Genomic DNA, 19,734 nt, shown 5'->3' with positions numbered 1-19,734 from the left:
CCCTCTGCCCCCGCAGGAGAGCGCCCAGCTGCGGGAGAAGCTGGCCCAGCTGCAGCTGGAGACGGAGGAGAACAAGAGCCGGCTGGCCGAGCTGGACCTCGAGGTGCACCAGAAGACCGACCGGCTGGCCGAGGTCGAGCTGCGCCTCAAGGACTCGCTGGCCGAGCGGGCCGAGGAGGAGGAGAGGCTGAGCCGGCGCCTGCGGGACAGCCAGGAGACCATCGCCACCCTCAAGGCGCAGCCCCAGCCCATCAAGGTGAGCCCGGCCCCTGCCCCGCGGACGCGTCAGGCCGGAGGGGGAGCCTCGGGAAACTCCCAGGGGCGGGGCACCCCCTACCGGGCAGGTAGCCGGCCCGGGGGCGGGGCGCATTCTCCGGCGGCGACCCCCCTCAGCCGTCCCTTTGGGTAACTTCAGGAAAACTGACTTTGGGAGCGGGAGGCGGTGGTGACTCCTAGAAATGGGCCGGGCCCACCCTTCCACTGCAGGACCTCTCCGTCTCCCCCTCACCCCGGCTCCGGCTTGGACACAACCACGTTGTGGATGTGGATGGAGGGTCCTGCAGGACAGACGCTAGTGTGGTTTTTCTTGTGCCGCCTTGGCCCCAACTTAGTGCGGGGCGGTGATAGCTGCTTAACCAATGGGAGTGAGGAACGGAGACCCTGTGACCTCAGAACTTCAGACACTCCCCTCCCCCCTCCCATTTTTCAGATGAGGAGACTGAGCCTTTGGGAGATGGATTTCCCCTGGAGTCCCACAACCATAGGACTCGAACCCTGATCTCCCCTGACTGAGTCCGGGGTCTTAGAGATCAGCTGGTCCAAACTGTGGTTTGCCACCCCCATATGGGGGGTCATGAAATGATGGTTTATTATCAGTAAATGTTTGATTTGTATAGCCATTTTATATACCCTTATACCTAAGGTCATGTAGAATTTCTCAGGCAAAAAGGAGGTGTAAGTGAAAAAAAAAAAAGAAGCACTGATCTAGTCCAGTCCTGTCCTTTGGCAGAAAAGGAAACTGGGGCTTAAAGTCATCAGGTGTTAAGTTGCAGAGCCAGGATTGAAGCTCTGACTCCTAACAGGGGCTCTCTGCCCCTTGGCCACTGCCACTGTCCTGGGTCAGCTTGTCCTTTGTGTCCTGTTGGGGCTAAAGGGGCTGTAGGGAGACCTTAGGAAGGATGCTGGTCCAGCAAAGACAGAGTGCTCTGCTAGTCTTGTCTGCATCCTTCACCTCTCCTTGCTCCCCTCCCCTTCTCTCCCCTTCTGTCTCTTCCCCTCCCCTCTCCTCTCTTTTTTTCTGTCTCTGTCTCTGTTTTTCTCCTTTCCATCTTTTCCCTTTCCTTTCTCTCCTGCCCTCTCTCGTGTCTTTTTCTGCGTCTTACCTAACTCTGTCTCCTCTCCTCCTCATCCCTCTTTTCTATTTTCTCTTCTCTCTCTTTTTTTTTGTCTTTGTCTCTCTCCTGATAAGAGAGTAACTTTTCTTTATGTGTCTCTTTTAGTACATCATCAAGACGGTGGAAGTAGATTCACCCAAGACTAAGCAGGCCCTGTCTGAAACCGAAGCCCGGAACCAGTATTTACAAGAGCAGGTGGGGATGCAGAGGCAAGTGCTGAAGGAAATGGAACAGCAGCTTCAGAATTCTCAGCACACGACAACCCAGCTCAAGGCCCAGGTATGGTCCTGGGGAAGCTCCCACATCTTGCATAAGCAAAAGGAGAAAGACAGAGAGCTACAGAGAAAGACAGAGACAGAGACAGAGGAGACAGAAAGAGAAAGCAGAGAGATGGAGAGACACAGAGACAGAAATAGAGCAAGAGACAGACAGACAGAGGGAGATAGAGACAGAGTTTGTTCAACAAGCACTTATTCAGCCCTGCTGTGTGCAGAACCCTTCACTGGATGTTGGGAGGGATGTGAACTGTTTGCCCTCATGGAGCTTCCACTCTAGTAAGGGATTAAGGAGCCATGATTCATCCGTGTCTGTTCTCCTGAGGCAGATTGAAACCTTTAATGCTGCCTTAGAGGATGGGCTTGGTGAGTTTCCATGGCCAGACTTTTATCACCCAACCCTCAGCCTGGTGATGGTTGAGCCCCTTAGCTGTTCCAGGAACAAGATCCTCCATCTCTTGGCCCTGGGCATTTTCTCTGTCTCCCATTCCTAGAACAACCTCCCTCTTCCTCTCCAGCTCCCTTCATCTGTGGCTTCCTTAAATTCTATTTAAAACCCTTTTGATTCTGATATTCGCTCTGTTAGTTTTCTCGTTTGTCCTGTGTGTAGCTTTCTCCTGTTACACTGTGAACTCCTTGAGGGCAGGGACTGGGACTGTCTTTTGCCTTTTTTTGTATCATCAGTGCTTATTACAGTGCCTGGCACATAGTATGTTATGTGACCCTGGGCGAGTCAACCCAATTGCCTCAGCAAAATTAATAAATAATAAAAAATTAATGGGTTTACAAATTGCTTATGACTTTCAGAGTTCTGGGCAGTCCTGAGACTGAAGAGAATCATTGAGTCAGGGTCTTGCACACAGTAGGCATTCAATAAATGTTTGAATGAATGGAAGTTTAATTGACTCATGGATTGGCGTCTGATCTCTGAGACCTAGAGAGGGGCAGGGGTCCCCCAGAGAGTTAGTGACAAAGTAGAGACAGAAAACAGACCCTCTGTGTCTCCTCTGGGACTTCCTGCCTGTTCAGGGTTTTTGCCATCACCTGCAGTGGGAATGTAGGGAGGTGGGGGTTGATGCACCTTGTCCAGAGGAAAGATGCAGCTTTTCCAGGTTTTCTTCTTCCTGGCTCCCAGATCATGATGTACGAGTCAGAGCTGGAGCGGGCTCATGGGCAGATGCTGGAGGAGATGCAGAACATGGAAGAGGACAAGAACCGGGCCATTGAGGAAGCTTTTGCAAGGGCCCAAGTAGAAATGAAGGCTGTGCATGAAAACCTGGCAGGTGAGAGAGGGAGCGGGGAGCCCTTCTCCTACTGCCTTACTCTCCCTCCAGATTTTCTGGACCTCATTTTCTGATGACATCTGCCCTGCCATTGGCTAAAAGAGAGTGCTTAGGTGGCGCAGTGGATAGAGCACCAGCCCTGAATTCAGGAGGACCAGAGTTCAAATCTGGTCTCAAGACACTTAACACTTCCTAGCTGTGTGACCCTGGGCAAGTCACTTAACCCCAGCCTCAGGGGGAAAAAAAAAAAGAGTGCTTAACCATTCACTATTCCTCAAATGGTGAATAATAAATAATATCCCTCATAGTAGGAATCACTCACTTTCCATTTCCCACCTCCCATTTCCAGGTGTCAGAACCAACCTCCTGACTCTGCAGCCAGCCCTTCGGACCCTCACCAATGATTACAATGGCCTGAAAAGGCAGGTTCGAGATTTCCCTCTCCTGCTGCAGGAAGCCCTGAGGAGTGCCAAAGCAGAGGTGGGCATTAGGAAGGGGACAGGTGGGGTTCTTACCCACCCCAACCACAGACATGATTCCTGTCCCCACCTCCAGTTTTTGTTAGTGAGTTTCGAGGCCTCCAGAATCCTGGATCCGGATTTCTTCCAGCTCCTTCATTTAATAAAGGAGAAAATTTGTGTTGAAGGGGACAAATGACTTGTTCGGGAATACATAACAAGTTAATGATAGAGCCTAGACAAATCCTGGCTCAGTGCTGTTTCCCAAGCTTCAGGCACCCATTGGATGTGGACATTCTTGTCTGGATATGGGGAAAAGGGGAGACTTTTAGGGCTCTGGGTTCTCATACCACACTGGGGGGAGAAGAGCAGGACTACTTAGTTCTTGTTCACCTCTCCATCTTTCTTCCCTCAGATTGGCCAAGCCATCGAAGAAGTGAACAACACAAACCGTGAACTGCTGAGGAAATACCGCCGGGAACTGCAGCTCCGCAAAAAGTGCCACAATGAGCTGGTGAGGCTGAAAGGTGAGGAATAAAGGAGGAGGGAGGATAGGTTTGGGCTGGGGTTTTAGGGGAGCAGAGTAGAAGGGAGTTAGAGCCATCAGCGCTACACTGGTGCTACAATTCTGGATCAGAGGACAGGTTGAGAAAAGAGGAAAACGTTTTCAGAAAGTTTCTGAAATTAAATAAATGGCATCTTCCAGCAATGGAACAAGACCCCTGGTCTCTCAGGCTCAACTGAGATAATATTTGTAAAGTGCTTAACACAATTCCTGGCACATAAAAGTACTTAATATACTTATTCTTACCCTGAGGAATGAGCTAGGATGGCTGTGATTGCTAGTGGATGTCCTTTGTCAAATGTTATTGAGAATCTTCCTTTTACTTTGCATAAATCTCATAATTATATAAACTCTTTGTTTTTGCTTTTCTTTGTCATCTTAGCACTCTGCACCGTATCTGATATATCATTAGTATTTATTAAGTGTATAATATTTTTTAAAAAATATTTTATCTATTTCATTTAAATGTTTTCCAATTACATGTAAATTTTTAACTTCACTAAACATTTCCCAATTTTGAATAAATTTTTTAACATATACTTTTTAAAATTTTGAGTTCTATATCCTCATCTTTCCTTCTACTCTTTCCTTGACTCCTTGACAATGCAAGCAATGTATCACTTGTACATGTAAATTCATGCAAAACTATTGCCATGTTGCAAAAACTCCTCTCTCTGTCCCCCAATTGAAGAAAGAGAAAAAAAAAAAAACATGTTTGAATCCGTACTCAGTTCATCAGTTTACCCTCTGGGGATAGATAGAATTTTTCGTCATGGGTCCTTTTGAATTGTCTTGGATCATTGTATTGATCAGAGTAGTATTTAATAAGTTTAGAGATCTGTCTCAGAAATCTTGTTGGAGGTGGTGTCTGTATTTGCTGTCAACCATCATGGCCCCTAAAGTTTTAGTGACAGTAATAGCTTTTTCTTGCTGTTACTGATAGAATTTCTTCAGGACAGACAGGCTTGAAATCAGAGACTCGAGTTCAAATCTAGGCTCAGATACTTAACTGGCTGTGTGATCCTGATGAAGTCACTTAACAACTGTCTGTCTCAGATTTCTCAATTGTAAATTAGGATGCTAATAGCATCTAACTCCTGAGATGTGGTTATGAGGGTCAGAAGCAATGATATTTGTAAAGTGTTTAATACAATACCCAGTGCATAGTAGGCTCTTCATAAATGCTAATTTGTTTTACACAAATCCTATATTATTGATAATTTTATTATCATGTACTATATGTACCCTCCACAGATAAAAAAGTAATAGAAAAAGCTTTGTAGCCAATGTGCATGATCGAGTTAAGTGTTTCTTGGGCTGAAGTGTTTGTTGAAGTTTGCGAGAATTTGTCATGATTGTGATTTCCATTTTGCCCTGATCTTTTTTCTTAACCTCTCTTCCATGCACTCTGTAATGAAGGAAACATCCGTGTGATTGGCCGGGTCCGGCCCATCACCAAAGAGGACGGGGACGGGCCTGAGGCTGCCAACGCGGTGACTTTTGACTCTGACGATGATGCTGTCATCCACTTGCTACACAAAGGAAAGCCAGTGTCTTTTGAGCTGGACAAGGTGTTCCCTCCACACGCAACCCAACAAGATGTGAGTGATGTTCCCGTCCCCCTAGAGAAAGTCGTCAGCAAGCATTTATTAAGTACCTACTATGTGCAGGAACCAGGGACCCTGTGCTAAGCATTTTACAAATATCCCACTTGATCTTCACAACAACTCCACAAATGCAGGTGCTGTTTATTATTCCCATTTTATAGATGAGGAAATTGAGGAAAACAGAGGTTAAGTTGATTTGCCCATAGTCACATAATGATTAAGTGTCTAAAGCCAGATTTGAATTGTCAACAGAAATAATAATATCATTTATCTCTCAGGATGGTTCCAAGGACCAATGAGATAATATTTGTAAAGTGTTTAGTACAGTACATGGCACACAGTAGGTACTTTAAAAATGCTTATTCCTTTCCCTTTCTCAGTACAAAATCTTAAGAAGGTATTAGGGAAAATGAAACCCTTTTAATTTCATAATTAGGAAAATCCATTTCATTCAACATTAAGAAATGTATCTATTCAACTATATAATGATCTTCTTGTTACTAAATAAATGCACCATTATTCATCTATTTTGTTTACATAATGACATGATTAACTGAGAGAGTTCTATTTAGGAAGGCTCTGTTCATTTATTCATTCAGGAATAACAATACGTTGTTGTATTTTGTTAATAAAGAATTTATTATTATTGGTGGGTTGATCAGTTGGCTGACTGAATGAGTAAGTGAATAGAACTTTCGCAAAAGTCTCTCCTAAATTTGTGAAATAAAACCATTCAGCCCTGAGATGTCTTGAATGTGAGCCAGAATCTCAATCTCTTCTCTTTGCTGATGGGGACATTATTTGCAGGAGAGAAGACAGACTGCCTCTCTGAAAGTGTCCCTTTCATTCTCTTCTCCCATCCTCCTTGGCAGGTGTTCCAAGAAGTCCAGGCTTTGATCACTTCGTGCATCGATGGCTACAATGTCTGCATTTTTGCCTACGGACAGACTGGGGCTGGCAAAACTTACACAATGGAGGTAGGCTCTTGGGAAACTTCCTTGTATGTTGACTCTGGCGTCTGGTCTACTACGGCTGCCCTGTTGGGCATTTTTTCAATGATGTCCAAAGGGAGATTGAGAGAGTCTGAATTCAGGCCTCCACTATTAAGGGACCTCCAGGCCAGTGATCAACATTGTAAAAGACAAATTCTTTCTAATTAGTCATTTGGAATTTGTCCTAAGAGGGATAGGACTGGGGTTTTATTGATCAACCAAGTCTTCATAAGGAAAATGATCTTGGTGTCTGAGTGGACATCATTCTACTGTGATAGTTCCCAGAGCTCAGGTGATTTTAAGCTGCATTAATATAGTGTCCAGAGTGAGAAAGGGAATCCATCATCCTCTTCCTCCTTCTTGATGAGACCACATCTGGAACTCTCTGTCCAGTTCTGAGCATTCTTTTTAGGAAGGAAGGGCATGGACAGACACTGTATTGTACCCAAGATAGGGCACCAAGACATCGGGGGACTAGAGGCTGTGTCCTCCATTTGTCAAAGGATCTAGCACATGTAGCTTGGAGAATAATTAAGTGCTTTGGATCGTAGACTGTAGCATCTTTGATTTTTTTTGGAGCTGGAAGAGAATTTATTAATGATCTGATCTCTCCTTTACCTTTGTCAAATGAGGAGCCTGAGTTTCCAGCTAAGGTCATACTACATGACTCCAAATTCAATTCTCCTTTTGTTTTGCTCCATACTGTGGGGCTGGGCTTGCCCTCAGAGTCTCAGTTCTAAATCTTCCCCATTCCTTCTCCCCTTTATTTAGGATCAGAAGAAAATAAGGAATTAAATGGGGAAGCCCACATTATTATGGGGTGGTCTAGAAAGTCTAGAAGAGCCGACTTCAGACACTGGCACAGTTAATATGTGGATGAGGGATTAAAAAATAATAATAAAATGCATAAATTTAAAATAAAATTTAAAAAAAAATCCAGTCTGCTCAGCCCCTCAGGTCAGAGCCAGAGTCAGTGGAGAGAAGTTGTCACAAGGCAGACTTTTGTTTCAGTATACAGTTGTTGTTCAGTGATGTCCAGCTTTATGACTTCATTTGGAGTTTTCTTAGCAGAGTCCTGGAGTGGTTGGCCATTTCCTTCTCTAGCCCATTTTATAGTTGAAGAAACTGGGGTAAAAAGGATGAAATAACTTGGCTAGGGTTATACACAGGTAGGAAGTGTCTGAGGCTGGATTTGAATTCAGGTCCCCTGTCTCAGTGACTCCTGGCCCAGTGCTCTGTTCACTGGAATTAGAATTGCCAAACCACAGAGTGATCCGCCTCAGGATGTGGTGAGTTGGTCACTAGACATCCCCTAGGAAGAAACTATTAACATTTGTCCTGGATGCTGTAGAGACATTTCCTATTCTCTCACCACCTGGAATTGCCTGGGAACAGCCTTCCAGTGCTGAGATTCTGGCAAGTGGAGGGGAGGGCATCTGCCCTGAGTGAACAGGTCTGGTCCTGAGTTCAAGTCCTGCCCCAGTCACTAGCCATGTGGGCCTGGGTTTCTCTTGGTGCCCTCAGTTTCTCAATTATAAAATGGGGATAATAACAGCAGCCAGAGTGGTTGGGAGGCTTGAATGAAGTAACACATAGGAAGTGCTTAGTGAACTTTTAAAATAACCTAGGAATGCTCACAAAAGAGACACATGTTCTGGAAAACCCAGAAGATTTTGCACCTTGCAGACTTGAGTAAAAGTCTTATTTGACAGTTCAGTTCACCAAACATTTATGATGTGTCTACTGTAAGCAAAGAACTTGTGTAGCTGCCAGGCCCTGCCATGATCTGAGAGGCTGAAAGCAGGAATAATACTCCCAAGGTCCAGGATCCTTTGAAAAATGAGTTGGTATATGACAGTTGGATGGCCGAGGGGCAGATTGTGTCCTTTGTGACTTAAGGAGGCGATGAGGATATTATCAGGGGACCTTGAGGAAATGTTTGGTCCACTGGCCAGTCCACAAAGCTTAGTGCCAGCCCTCACCCTCGGAGAATGTCCAGTCTAGGGAGTGATACAGCCACGCAAGGCTGTATTTCTGAAAGCTATTGTCATGGGAACAGCCATCCTCCCCAATGGGGGATTATTTGGAATCTCCCTCATACTCAGCCTCCATCTGGCTGCTCATTCCAAGGTAGGTTGGCAATCCCAATGGAGAAGATGTTCCCAAAGAGTTAGGGGATCCAAAACCCATGAGGAAAGCTATTAATAGGATCATTCAGTCCAAAAGGAGAAGAATGAGGGGGGATAATGGTCCCTGAACGTCTAAAGGGCTTCCCGCCTGTCCTGCCTCGCAATGAACACTGAATCAAGCAAGAGTAAGCAGGAGAGATTTAGGTTAACGATAAGCACTTCCTGACAATGGGGAGAGAGAGGAGAAATCTCACCCCTTGGGCTTTATTTAACTTTTTGGCATGTTCATAGTAATAGTGTGCTGCTTTTCAGCTCTTGTGGGTGAGAGAAGAGTGGGTGGGAAGGGGGGAGGAGCAGCAGCTGCCCAGGAGGAGGACTTTGAGATCTGGGGCAAGAGGAACAGAAACAGGCCTTTCCGGATGAAGCAGTTCCACAGAAACCCGACCTGGACCCAGAGAATTTGGAAGCACCGAGTCTGGTGCATGGGAAGCGCTCCGTGAATTGCCTTTTCACCTTTTTGTCCACACTCGTGGCCTCAGTCTCCCCTGTCCCCACAAACTAGCTGATCTTGCTCTATGGTTCATGAGGCTGGTGGAGGTGGGGAATAAATAGCAGGTGTGGGGTGGAGGCCAGGCTGAGTCAAGTGGAAGAGAGCATGGAGGGGAGCACATCTCTGCTCCCCATTCCAGCCAGGCTCCGAGGCCCTCCAAAGCAGCGGCTCTGGGCAAGGCAGAGAAGGGTCCCCTGTCTTCAGGGAGCGTGAAAGCCATCTGGAAGCAAACTCGCTCAAAGACAGGCCGGTTATGTCTTCTGCTCCTCACCTCTGCCTCTGTCTGTATAACCTTGGACGAGTGGGAGACCTGTTTATTGCCCTGTGAGATGAGGTCTTCATATAAAGATGCTGAGAACCACTGGACCAGATCATCCCCAAGGTCCCATTTTGCTCTGAATATGCAACCTGCATTGCTGATTGAGCCAGTTCAGTTCATCAAACATTGATTATGACCTCCTGATTGCTGGATACTATATTAGGCCCATAAATGGCTCTGGCCCCCCCAAATACCCCATCCTCAAATACACTGTACTACTCAACTGGACATTTCTTATTTTGGATCTCATTAATCTTGAAGAGTCCTCAAAGAGGCCAAAATCTTTGAAAATGAGGATGGCAGTTTATAGGAGAGGAAGAATTGTAGATTTTAGATTTAGACCTAGGAAGGCTCTTGGAGACACCTAGGCCGGCCCTCTCATTCTTTAGAAAGGAAACTGAGACATGGAAAGGATCACCTGAGTCCCACGGATAGGGAGTGACAGAGTGGGAAAATTTGAGCCTGGCTCTCCTTAGAACAGAGCATCAGGGATGAGCTTGGGATGAGTCCAAAATGAAAGCCTTGAACGTCACTCTGAGGATTTAGATCTGATTAGATTTTTACATCAGGGTCTGGGCCTGAGCTTAATTAAGGTGAAGAAATCTCACCCGGGGAGTTTCTTTTTCTCCCTCCAGGGAACTGTTGAAAATCCGGGGATCAATCAGCGGGCCCTTCAGCTGCTGTTCTCAGAGGTGCAGGAGAAGTCTTCGGACTGGGAGTACACCATCACAGTCAGCGTGGCGGAGATTTACAATGAAGCCCTCAGGTAGTGGCCCACGGGATGGGGAGGGAAGGTCTCACACCTTTGGGATGGAGGGCTCTCTTGCAAAGGGAAGTGGGATCAGTAAGGAGAAAACTCAGGAAGGAAGAGCTAACAGCTCCTAACAGCTGGGGCTCTTCAGGAACAAAATGGGGGGACAGGTGGAGGCTCCCATCCTGGAGGTATTCGGGTAGGAGGCAGGGTTTGTCAGGGATGCTGGCCAGGGGATGGCTGTTGGGGTACCAGTTACTGGCCACCGAGGGGACCCTCCCAGCTCTGAGATTCCATGATGGGTATGCTCCTTCAGGTCTGTCCTTTGGCCTTTGCAGGTATATTTTCCAGTCCTGAGCCGACATGGGAATTCTAAAGGAAATGTGTTAGACACATTTGTTCTCTTGGTGTTAAAGCTGCGTGATCCTGGGCAAGTCACTTAGCCGCTCTTTCCCCTAGTTTTCTTATCTGTAAAATGGGATACCTTTTAGAAATTTTCAATTAATTTTAAAATGGGGTCACAGTACTAACCTCATAGGATTCTCATCAGGATCAAGTGAGTTATTATTTGTAACATAATTTGCAAACCGTAAAATGCCAGAGCCCCTAATGCTCCTGTTTGCTGGTTCACAATACTCTTTTAACTTTTTCAAATGACTTTTTTTTTTTTTTTGAGTGAGACAATCAGGTTATGTGACTTGCCCACAGTCACATAGTTAGTAAATGTCTAAAGCCAAACTTAAATTCAGTCCCTCTGACTCCAGAGCTGGTGCTTTATCCACTAAACCATTTCACTGCCCCTTTCTCAAATTTCTTAGTCCTTTGCCTGGCTCTCCTTTGGCCCCATCACTCCCATGACACCTTTTATCATTGTCTCCTAGCTGCATTTTTTAGGGTGGGGGCCCCCAACTCCTCTGCCCTTGAGGGTAGGGGCAGGGCCACTGTTGCTCTGCTGCATTCCCAGTGCTCAGTATGCCGGGTGCCTCATTTGGACCAGAGACTTTATAAAATGCTTTTTGAAGTGGATTGTAGGTAAACAGACTGACCCTACCTGGCTTTAATTGGGCTAATGGGGAAGCCCATAGCTGAATGTGGGGGGCTCAGTTTTTTTGACAATACCCTTGGGGACCTTTCAGTACTGGGATGTCAGTCTTAGTTTGTTTGCCAGTGGGGAGAAGAGGAGGTCCCTTAGGACCCTCCAAACTCTGGTGGGGATCTGGAGGCTCACTTAAGCCTTGCTCAGACTCTCCTTCCAGCATCTCGGAGGCAAGAATGCTCAATGCCCAGAAGGGGAAGGGAAGGCCGGAGACTCCTGCTTTGGACAATAAGTTATAGATGGTTTTGTCTTAAAAAAAGGGATCGAGTTTGTGCTTTTTTCAGCTGGGCGGCTCACAGCCGAGTTCTGCCCTGACAACCTTTGCTCCTCCTTCCTCCAGGGACTTGCTGGGAAAGGAGCCCCAGGAGAAGCTCGAGATTAAGCTGTGTCCTGATGGCAGTGGCCAGTTGTACGTCCCAGGCCTGACCGAGTTTAAAGTACAGAGTGTGGAAGACATTAACAGGGTGCGTAGGATATAGGGTGGGGGATTTTCCGATTGGGGGAAGACTTTTGTCCTGGGATGGGAATTTCAGTCCTAGGGACACCCCTTTGAATTCATTTGTTTCTCCCTGGACTGGGACTGTCAGTCAGCCATGTGCATTTATTAAGCACCTACTATATGCCAGGCACCACATTAGTCCTGGGGGATACAAAGAAAAGCAACAGACAGTCCCAGCTGTTAAGGAGCTAATGGGGAAAGACAAAGCTGTATATGAGAGAGCTATACACAGAGTAAACTGGAAATAATAAAGGGTGTGAAGACATGTGAGTGGATGCTCCCCAGTCCATCCAAGACTGGAAAGGTTTTTCAGCATCATGAGCATTTAGAATTGGGATAGTTTTCCTTCACTTCCCCATATATCCTGGAGGATGTCTCTCCCTGGCCTCAGTTTCCCTGACTATAAAACAACTGGTTCTAGCTGTCCTATAGTATCCTTCCCGACTCTGATACCTCTGTGCCCAGGTAGCTTAATTAGTCTAAAAAGAGAGTTAGAGAAGCTCAGCTTCTTTCATCCAAAGGGGGGAGAGAGAACAGAGGAAGCTCAGGGAGCATTGGAAGCCCAACAAATTGATTAAAAACTGGCTCACAGTCCGCTGGCTAAGCATGAAATTGGTGAGGTAACTTTGGGGGATGGCACCTGTGGCCTAGGAGAGAGTCCTCAGGAAAGGGCTCCTTCCCCTTCCTTCTCATTTCTTAACAACACACACGACCCCTTTGGGGGGAAGGCGGAATCCCAGGGAAGAGGAGGAATGGGAGTGAAGGGGAAAGAAGGAAATCTTGGTTACCCACATAGAGCATCCTGCGTGGGGTATCAGAGAGTTGCTCAGTGACCCCTGTCCAGAGGCACACAGAATCGATGCATACCAGCTTTTGCTCTGTCCCCTTTCAGGTATTTGAATTTGGCCACACCAACCGGACCACCGAATATACCAACCTCAACGAGCACAGCTCTCGCTCCCACGCCCTTTTAATCATCACCGTCCGGGGCACCGACTACAGCACAGGACTCCGGACCACGGGTGAGTGTCTCGGCTTGGATGGAGGGTGGGGGTGGTGAGGATTGGAGATGGGGAGGGAGGAGAGCGGAGGAATTGAGGGCTTGAACCCCCCAGAGTTTCGAAAAGAAGTGGGGGAGACCCAGGGGCAGCCGTTGCTGAGTCACAGGAAAGCAGATGGCTTGGCCCAGTTTCCCGGTCATTGTCAATTCATTGCCCCCAAAGAACATAAAGCCATGCTGAGGTTGGGTAGTCATTCCTTCTTTCTGGTACTCTTACTTATTTGTGTCAGGAGTAGCTGTGCTGGTCAGTATCTGGGCTGTTCTGGGCCAGTAATCCCTGGGGATGTCCTTCCAGAAACCCAGCTCCAAAAATGACCCTCAGATTGCATCTCCCAGGACTTTTTTCCTTTGGGAGGAACACGTAGTTCAGAAAAACAGATTGTGGTCTCTGGTTAGTCCTGTGGCCAGCCAGCTCAAGGTCCTGGTCCATCTCAAGTGCCTTGAGGTGATAAGGCCGGCTAGACCAGGAGCGACCTTGCCATCGATCCTCCTCTGACCTCTTCCTGCAGGGAAGCTAAACTTGGTGGACCTGGCTGGCTCAGAACGTGTGGGCAAGTCTGGAGCGGAGGGCAGCCGGCTCCGCGAGGCCCAGTACATCAACAAGTCTCTGTCGGCGCTGGGAGACGTGATCTCGGCGCTCCGATCCCGCCAGGGCCATGTGCCGTTCCGTAACTCCAAACTCACCTACCTCCTCCAGGACTCCCTTAGTGGGGACAGCAAAACCCTCATGCTGGTGCAGGTGAGCCCCAGGGGGAGAGGGAGGACTGGGGCCCCTCTCTACTGGCCCGGGGTAAGTGGAGGTGTGGTTGGAAAAACCCAGCAGTTGTGCCCCGCCTGCTTGGGTTGCAATTAGAAGGCTACTCCCTTCTGTGACAGAGAAGCTTCCTGAGGCTTTGGGCACAGGAAGCAAGATTAGCCAGTGTACACAGACTGACTGAATCTCTTCCCGGTGCCTTGGGGGGATATGCTTTCTATACTGTGTATTCTTAGACGCAGAGGACAGACATAAGTCATCAGATTTAGAAGTAGAGACTTTTTAGATCAGGGTTTCTTATTCTGGGGTCCACAGAACCTCAAAAGCTCCATGAATGGATTTTGTGATCTGTGATCTTGGCTAGGAAAACAATTTCACACCATTTCTTCATATAATTTGTTTCCTTCCTCGATCCCTATGTATGTGTTATTTTGTTGTTTTTTTTTTTGAAAAGGGATCCATAGACTTTATCACTGCCCAGACCCAGAAGTAGTTAAGAACCCCTGCTCTGGTTTGATCCCTTGTTTTCCAGCCCTTCCTCCTGCAGAGGGGAAGACACCATTATGGGATGAACAGCTCTTTAAATCCTCTTTACTGTGGATTACCAGGGTCCCTGGGGGGCAGATTCATGGTGGTTCTTTTTCCTCTTGGTGCTTGGTTGTCCTGCATGATGTCATCCCTACAGATGAGGGATGGGCAATCAAGCATGTGTCCCTGTATAGACCATTTGACATCTCCCATGCAATAGTTCATCTACACAGGGATTCTCAACTCTTTTTTTATGTCATGGATTCCTCTAACAACAGTCCGGGGAAGCCTATAGACGTGCTCAGAATCAAGTTTTTATTTTTCCAAATTACATTAACATTTTAAATATTAATTTAAAAAAATTTTCAGCATCAAATTCCCTGCCTCTAGCCTCTCTCCTACTCTCTGAGAAGGCAAGCAATTTATCAACTATACCTGTGAAATCATGTAAACATATTTCCATGAGTTATAAGAGATAAAGATGAAAGAAAAAAGTATGCTTCAGGCTGCACTCGGAGGTCATTAGTTCTTTCTCTGGATAGCCTTGCCCATCCTGGGTGCTTTGGAATTGTCTTGAATCATTACCTTGATTAAGGTAGTTATATCTTTTTTTTTTTTTTTTTTTTTTTTTTTTGGCAAAAGGTAGGTTTATTTGGGGAAAGAGGGTACAGACAAAATGAAGGGATACATAGACAACAGAAATGGTAAATATAACAGTGGAGAGCATATGAAGGACAAGTTCCTCAGTGGAACTCACAAAAGGGAGCACCCGTGAGGTTGGGGCAGCCTAAGCCCCTACAAGTGCTAGCTAGCTGTAGTGAGAAGGGATGGGGAAGCGTGGTGGTTAGGGGGGGAATTACATGGCATGGGGGGAGGGGGAAGGGCATGGGGAAAATTTGGCTTCAGAGTCTTGACATAACTTAGATTTCTGACTGAGGGTGGGACCAAGGAGTTAAACCAATCTCCATTATCCGAGCCTTCTTCCTGCTTACCTGAGGGATTTTTATCAATTCCTCTGCTAACCACACCTAATATTAATTTATTAAAGAAATCTTTTGAAAAGGGGAACACTGAAGCTTTAGGGACCAAATCCTGGGACACTTGTTAAATAGTGTCCAGAAACAGTCTGTGGGCTTGGAGTGTTTCAGAGGCGACCTGAAGCCCAAGTTAGTGCTGTCACAGGGTACAGAGTTAGTTACAAAGACACAAGAGCAGAGACGAATGGAGTCAGTTACATCTGTCACAGTAACTTATGCTACAATGTTTCTGTTAGTGTATACAGTGTTCTTCTGGTTCTGCTCCTTCACTTTACATCAGTTCACATGAGTCTTCCAGGGTTTTTCTGAAACTGTCCTGCTCATTTCTTACAGCACAACAGAATCCTGCTTTTAAATGCATGCGATCAAACACTACAGATTACAAAGTCACATTGAAATATGTTAGGGCCCTGGATATCTTAGAATCAGCAGAGTCAGGATAAGCAAGTCTTTATTCTTGGTCTTTGGGGTCGCAGTCGGGGGATTAGATCTAGCCCGCTACCTTCATCTCTCTACTGCCAAAAGAATGATCCTTCTCCTCCTACTCCACCCACTGATCTCCCTTCCCCTTCTTTGTCCACACCCACCTATGGAGCCAGGATAGTTGAGCAGGGTCATCCTCCAAACATGTGGTAATAGAGAATTGTCCAATTGGTAATTAGCCTTAAGTGCTCGGTTATCCAAGTGCATCTGCTCAGTTCTAGCCCTCTACAGAAATATGTATCCAAATATTTTTAACAAACTGACTTTAGGGACCTGCAGGTTAAGAAGTCTTGAGATGAGCCTCTTTCTTTTTATTACATTTCAGTTGGTCTCTTGCTCATAACTGTTCCCTGCCCCTCCTTCCTAAAATCCTAAAATCCCACAACCATATCTATTATCTACTGGGAATGAGGAAGAGGTGGTCCATGGTCAGGACAGGTTGGATAATATGATCTCTGAGATCCTTCCCTGCTGTGATTCTCTGTTGGTAAAGGGCAATGTAAGAAAGAGTCCTAGAAAAGGGAGCGACATATCAGGATGAAGATGGCGTCACGATTTTAAAATCAGTTTAATTAACTTAATTTTCACACTGAAATTTGCTGCACATATTCTTTGACAAAACCTAATTTCATATTTGATATTTTAATCATCTATGGTCATTTTGTTAAGCACCTATTATGTGCTAGGCACCATGCTAAGTTATGGGGATACAAAGAAAAGCAAAAGACATTTCCCATTCTCATGGATCTTGAAGTTTAATGAGGGATTCCATGTGTAAACAATCATGTACAAATGTGATATATACAGAATAAATTGGAGACTCTGAAAGGGAAAGTAACTTACCAAGCTGAGACTAGAATACAGGGTTTCTGAGACTTTCAGGCCCTGGACTTGTATCCCACCATGAAATGGGCTTCTCCCCATAGTATCAAAGTGCTGGGCCCAAACAACTGAGTTTGTTTCCTGGGATGATGCTTATGTAGGAAAACCAGGACAGATTTTTTTTTCAGGTTCCAGTTTTTTGTAAATTGTAAGACCCTATAATTTCATTTCTGGATCATTGGTTCCCTTGTAGCTGGTGAATCAACCACTAATGCTTATTTTCAGATTCACTACTTTGGTTATAGCAGAAAAGGTGCTAAAGCTGGAGGTCAGAAAGGCCTGAGTTCAAATCCCATTTCAGATACTTATTAACCATGTGATCCTGTCCCAGTTCTTCCATCTATAAATGAAGGGGCTGAACTTGATTTCTCCTTAGGCCTGAGTCTAAGATCCCTATGGAGCAGAGCAGACAAACCATTAACTTAATTTAAAGATTTTGCTTGGCTATCCTCAGATCCTCACTTAATTCCTCTTATAACTTTTTCCCCCGGATGAGTTAATTTCTTCTTGAACTTTCTAGAGTATATCTGTTACTATTGCTATTTTGATGGGGGTACCTCTTCAAAGTATGAGACTCCTCACAGCCTCTTACCCTTTCTGGGAGATATCCCAGACAACCACTCACTGTGTGGAGGCTGAAGAAGTTTCATGGCCTGGCTGACTGCCGACGCCCGTTCCAAACCAGGAGGTTTTGTGGATAAATTTGGGATCTCCAGCCTTAGGACCTGGGCCAATCTGGCTGCAAGGACAGAGGGAATGAAAGCCTTGTATCACCTGCAGGTTTCCCCAGTGGAAAAGAACACCAGCGAGACCCTGTGTTCCCTGAAGTTTGCTGAGAGAGTGAGATCCGTGGAGTTGGGCCCAGGGTCCCGGAGGGCTGAGCTGATGTCATGGTCTAGTCAGGAACACTTGGAGGTAACAGACACTGCCCCGGGACCACCTCTTGGGGCTGGGTTCCTTTTTTGTGGTCCATTTCCTCACTTCTGCTGGCTTCCTTGTGCCCTGGGACAGCCCTCAGCTTCCTTGCCCTCACTTTACCTGATTCCAGTTTTCCTTTTTCTCTCTCTAGTTTGAGGGGGGTCTAGTTCAGACTCCTCCTTCCGCCCGATCCTACTCTTCTTCTAGTTCTGGGACTCCCATTAGTCGGTCCAGCTCAATCCGGAGAAAGCTGCAGACCTCAGGTGAGTACACAGAAGACAAGGAGCAGCCAGAAGCTTTCTCTTCTGAAATCAGGGCTTTGTGTAGGGGGTGATGAGGAAAGATGAATGGGCAGGGAGGTCTACTATCACCTACTTATTGACCAGTCTTCCCAGATCATGGAGAAACAATAGCCTCTCAATCACTTGGCTGACCTGATGCTGGGGAACCCTTTGGGAGCTCATAGAGATGTTCATTGGGTCTGGCACAGACTTGGGACTGAACCCTAATTCTCATTGGGAAAAAGAAGTTGCATCCACTTCACCTACTAGTTGAATGATTTGCCTTTGAACCCCTAGTATGGAATACGCTTGCCCATCAGTAACTTTAATCCTGGGAGAATCCAAATGGTCCATCCTTTTCCAGTTCTTCTCTCTTAGGACAAATTATTTTTATTATTAGAATCATGCTTTTAAAATTTTTTCAAGGCAATTTCTCCTTTCAGGAGAGAGGGTTATCTCCCCATTTTGCAAAGACAGGGCTGAGACTCAGAAAGACCAAATTCACTCAGGGAATGAGTTAAAGGGCCAGAGAAAGCCGGTTTCTTTTGCCTCTGGGACAAGCCCCACATCTGGCTTCTTGACTTAGTCTCAATAGCCTTTTTGCAGCTGAAAGGGACCTCAGAGGCCCTCATTATACCAAGGAGGGAACTTCAGGATGTGAGCTGACTCGGCACTCTGTCAGAAGCAGAATTTAGATTTGGGTCTTCCTGATTTTCAATATCCTTGTACCCATGGCAAGAAAAAGGCATTAGTAGTAGGGCCTGCCTTTCCAGTCCAGGGCACTGGACCCAGACTGGTGTCCTTCCGTATCTAGAAAAGCATATTTTTTGCTTTGTTTTTATCCTGGGAAGTAAAAATCAGAGTGTCAAAGATGAAAAGAACTTTCCTGCCTTGGAAAAGTTTCATTTTTCACATTGATGTTCAGAGAAAGGTGATCCCACAGAGTCAGAGGCAGCTTGAGGACTAAGGGTTTTTCTGGTTCAGGACTCTCTCCTCTAGACCAGAAGGGCAGATCTCTGATGCCTTTTGTCCCTGAGGAGGAGGAGAGGAATTTGAAATTGTTTTGTTGGCTTTGATTTCAGCCTGAAGTTGGGGGTGTGTCTGACATGTCCCTCGGTGAGTGTTTGGGGAGGGATGGGGTGCACTTCTGGCCTTGGTGGTGAAAGTCGGCTTTGGTTTCTGCCTGGATGCCCGGAAGGCCCTTGGTCTCCCTGCTAGGATGCAGCCTCAGGGCTTCTATCTTACCTTTCTTTTGACGGGGTCCTGCCCTTTCCTTCCCAGGCTCCACAGGGCCTGCTTCGGGTGGCCACCAAGCTGGTGTGAGGCAGGGAACTGCTTGACCTTTGCTCTGATGCTTTTTTCCTTCTTCCTGCTGTAGGGAAGATGAAGCCGGTGCCCGTGTGACACACCAGGGGCCAGATCTGGGTGCCCAGTGCCCGGGAGATGGAGGAAGAACACAGCATACTGCTCACCACCTCCCTTTCCACCCAGAATCAAGGACCCTAATTGTGCAAAGACTGTTATTAGGCCCAGGAAGGAGAGAGCTTCTTTCTGCCTTAGACACTCTGCTTCTCCCCAGCCCTATCCCCGACAGATGTGAAGTTAGTTTTGAAGGAATTGGATCTTTCCCCAGACCAGGCTTCAGGGAGCACAGATTGTGTGTGTGGGACCCAGTGGGCCTGGCTGGACCCTAGGCACATCCCAGCCCTGAGTGTGGGCTGCAAACGTTTTATGTTGCGAAGAGGCAACTTGCTTTGGGCTTAAAGTTGGTTCACCTGGGGTTGTGTTAGAGCAGCTGGTGGGAGCAGGGACTCACCTTTCTAATGGCTGACACAAGTGGTACACTCTGTGCTGGTCTGTTCAGACCTAATTG

General features: G+C 46.5%; 1 protein-coding gene across 8 annotated transcripts in view; it reads left to right on the top strand.

The window, feature by feature from the left end:
- Window positions 1-19,397, top strand: part of KIFC3 (kinesin family member C3) — a 56,117-nt gene extending 36,720 nt beyond the window's left edge. For all 8 annotated transcript variants that reach the window (XM_074285866.1, XM_074285872.1, XM_074285868.1 and 5 more), the window contains 14 exons: window positions 17-256; window positions 1,500-1,673; window positions 2,805-2,952; window positions 3,302-3,432; window positions 3,826-3,937; window positions 5,395-5,576; window positions 6,455-6,559; window positions 10,208-10,338; window positions 11,760-11,883; window positions 12,811-12,940; window positions 13,488-13,717; window positions 17,443-17,577; window positions 17,732-17,843; window positions 19,240-19,397. In XM_074285866.1, coding sequence (XP_074141967.1) covers window positions 17-256; window positions 1,500-1,673; window positions 2,805-2,952; window positions 3,302-3,432; window positions 3,826-3,937; window positions 5,395-5,576; window positions 6,455-6,559; window positions 10,208-10,338; window positions 11,760-11,883; window positions 12,811-12,940; window positions 13,488-13,717; window positions 17,443-17,577; window positions 17,732-17,843; window positions 19,240-19,265 — 1,980 coding nt within the window. In that variant the 3' untranslated portion in view covers window positions 19,266-19,397. The remainder of the gene's footprint in view (window positions 1-16; window positions 257-1,499; window positions 1,674-2,804; window positions 2,953-3,301; window positions 3,433-3,825; window positions 3,938-5,394; window positions 5,577-6,454; window positions 6,560-10,207; window positions 10,339-11,759; window positions 11,884-12,810; window positions 12,941-13,487; window positions 13,718-17,442; window positions 17,578-17,731; window positions 17,844-19,239) is intronic.
- The last annotated feature ends 337 nt before the right edge of the window (window positions 19,398-19,734 follow it).

The sequence above is a fragment of the Sminthopsis crassicaudata genome, chromosome 2 (assembly GCF_048593235.1).
Source record: "Sminthopsis crassicaudata isolate SCR6 chromosome 2, ASM4859323v1, whole genome shotgun sequence".
Taxonomy (NCBI): domain Eukaryota; kingdom Metazoa; phylum Chordata; class Mammalia; order Dasyuromorphia; family Dasyuridae; genus Sminthopsis; species Sminthopsis crassicaudata.
This window is presented reverse-complemented; position numbering and strand designations above follow the sequence as displayed.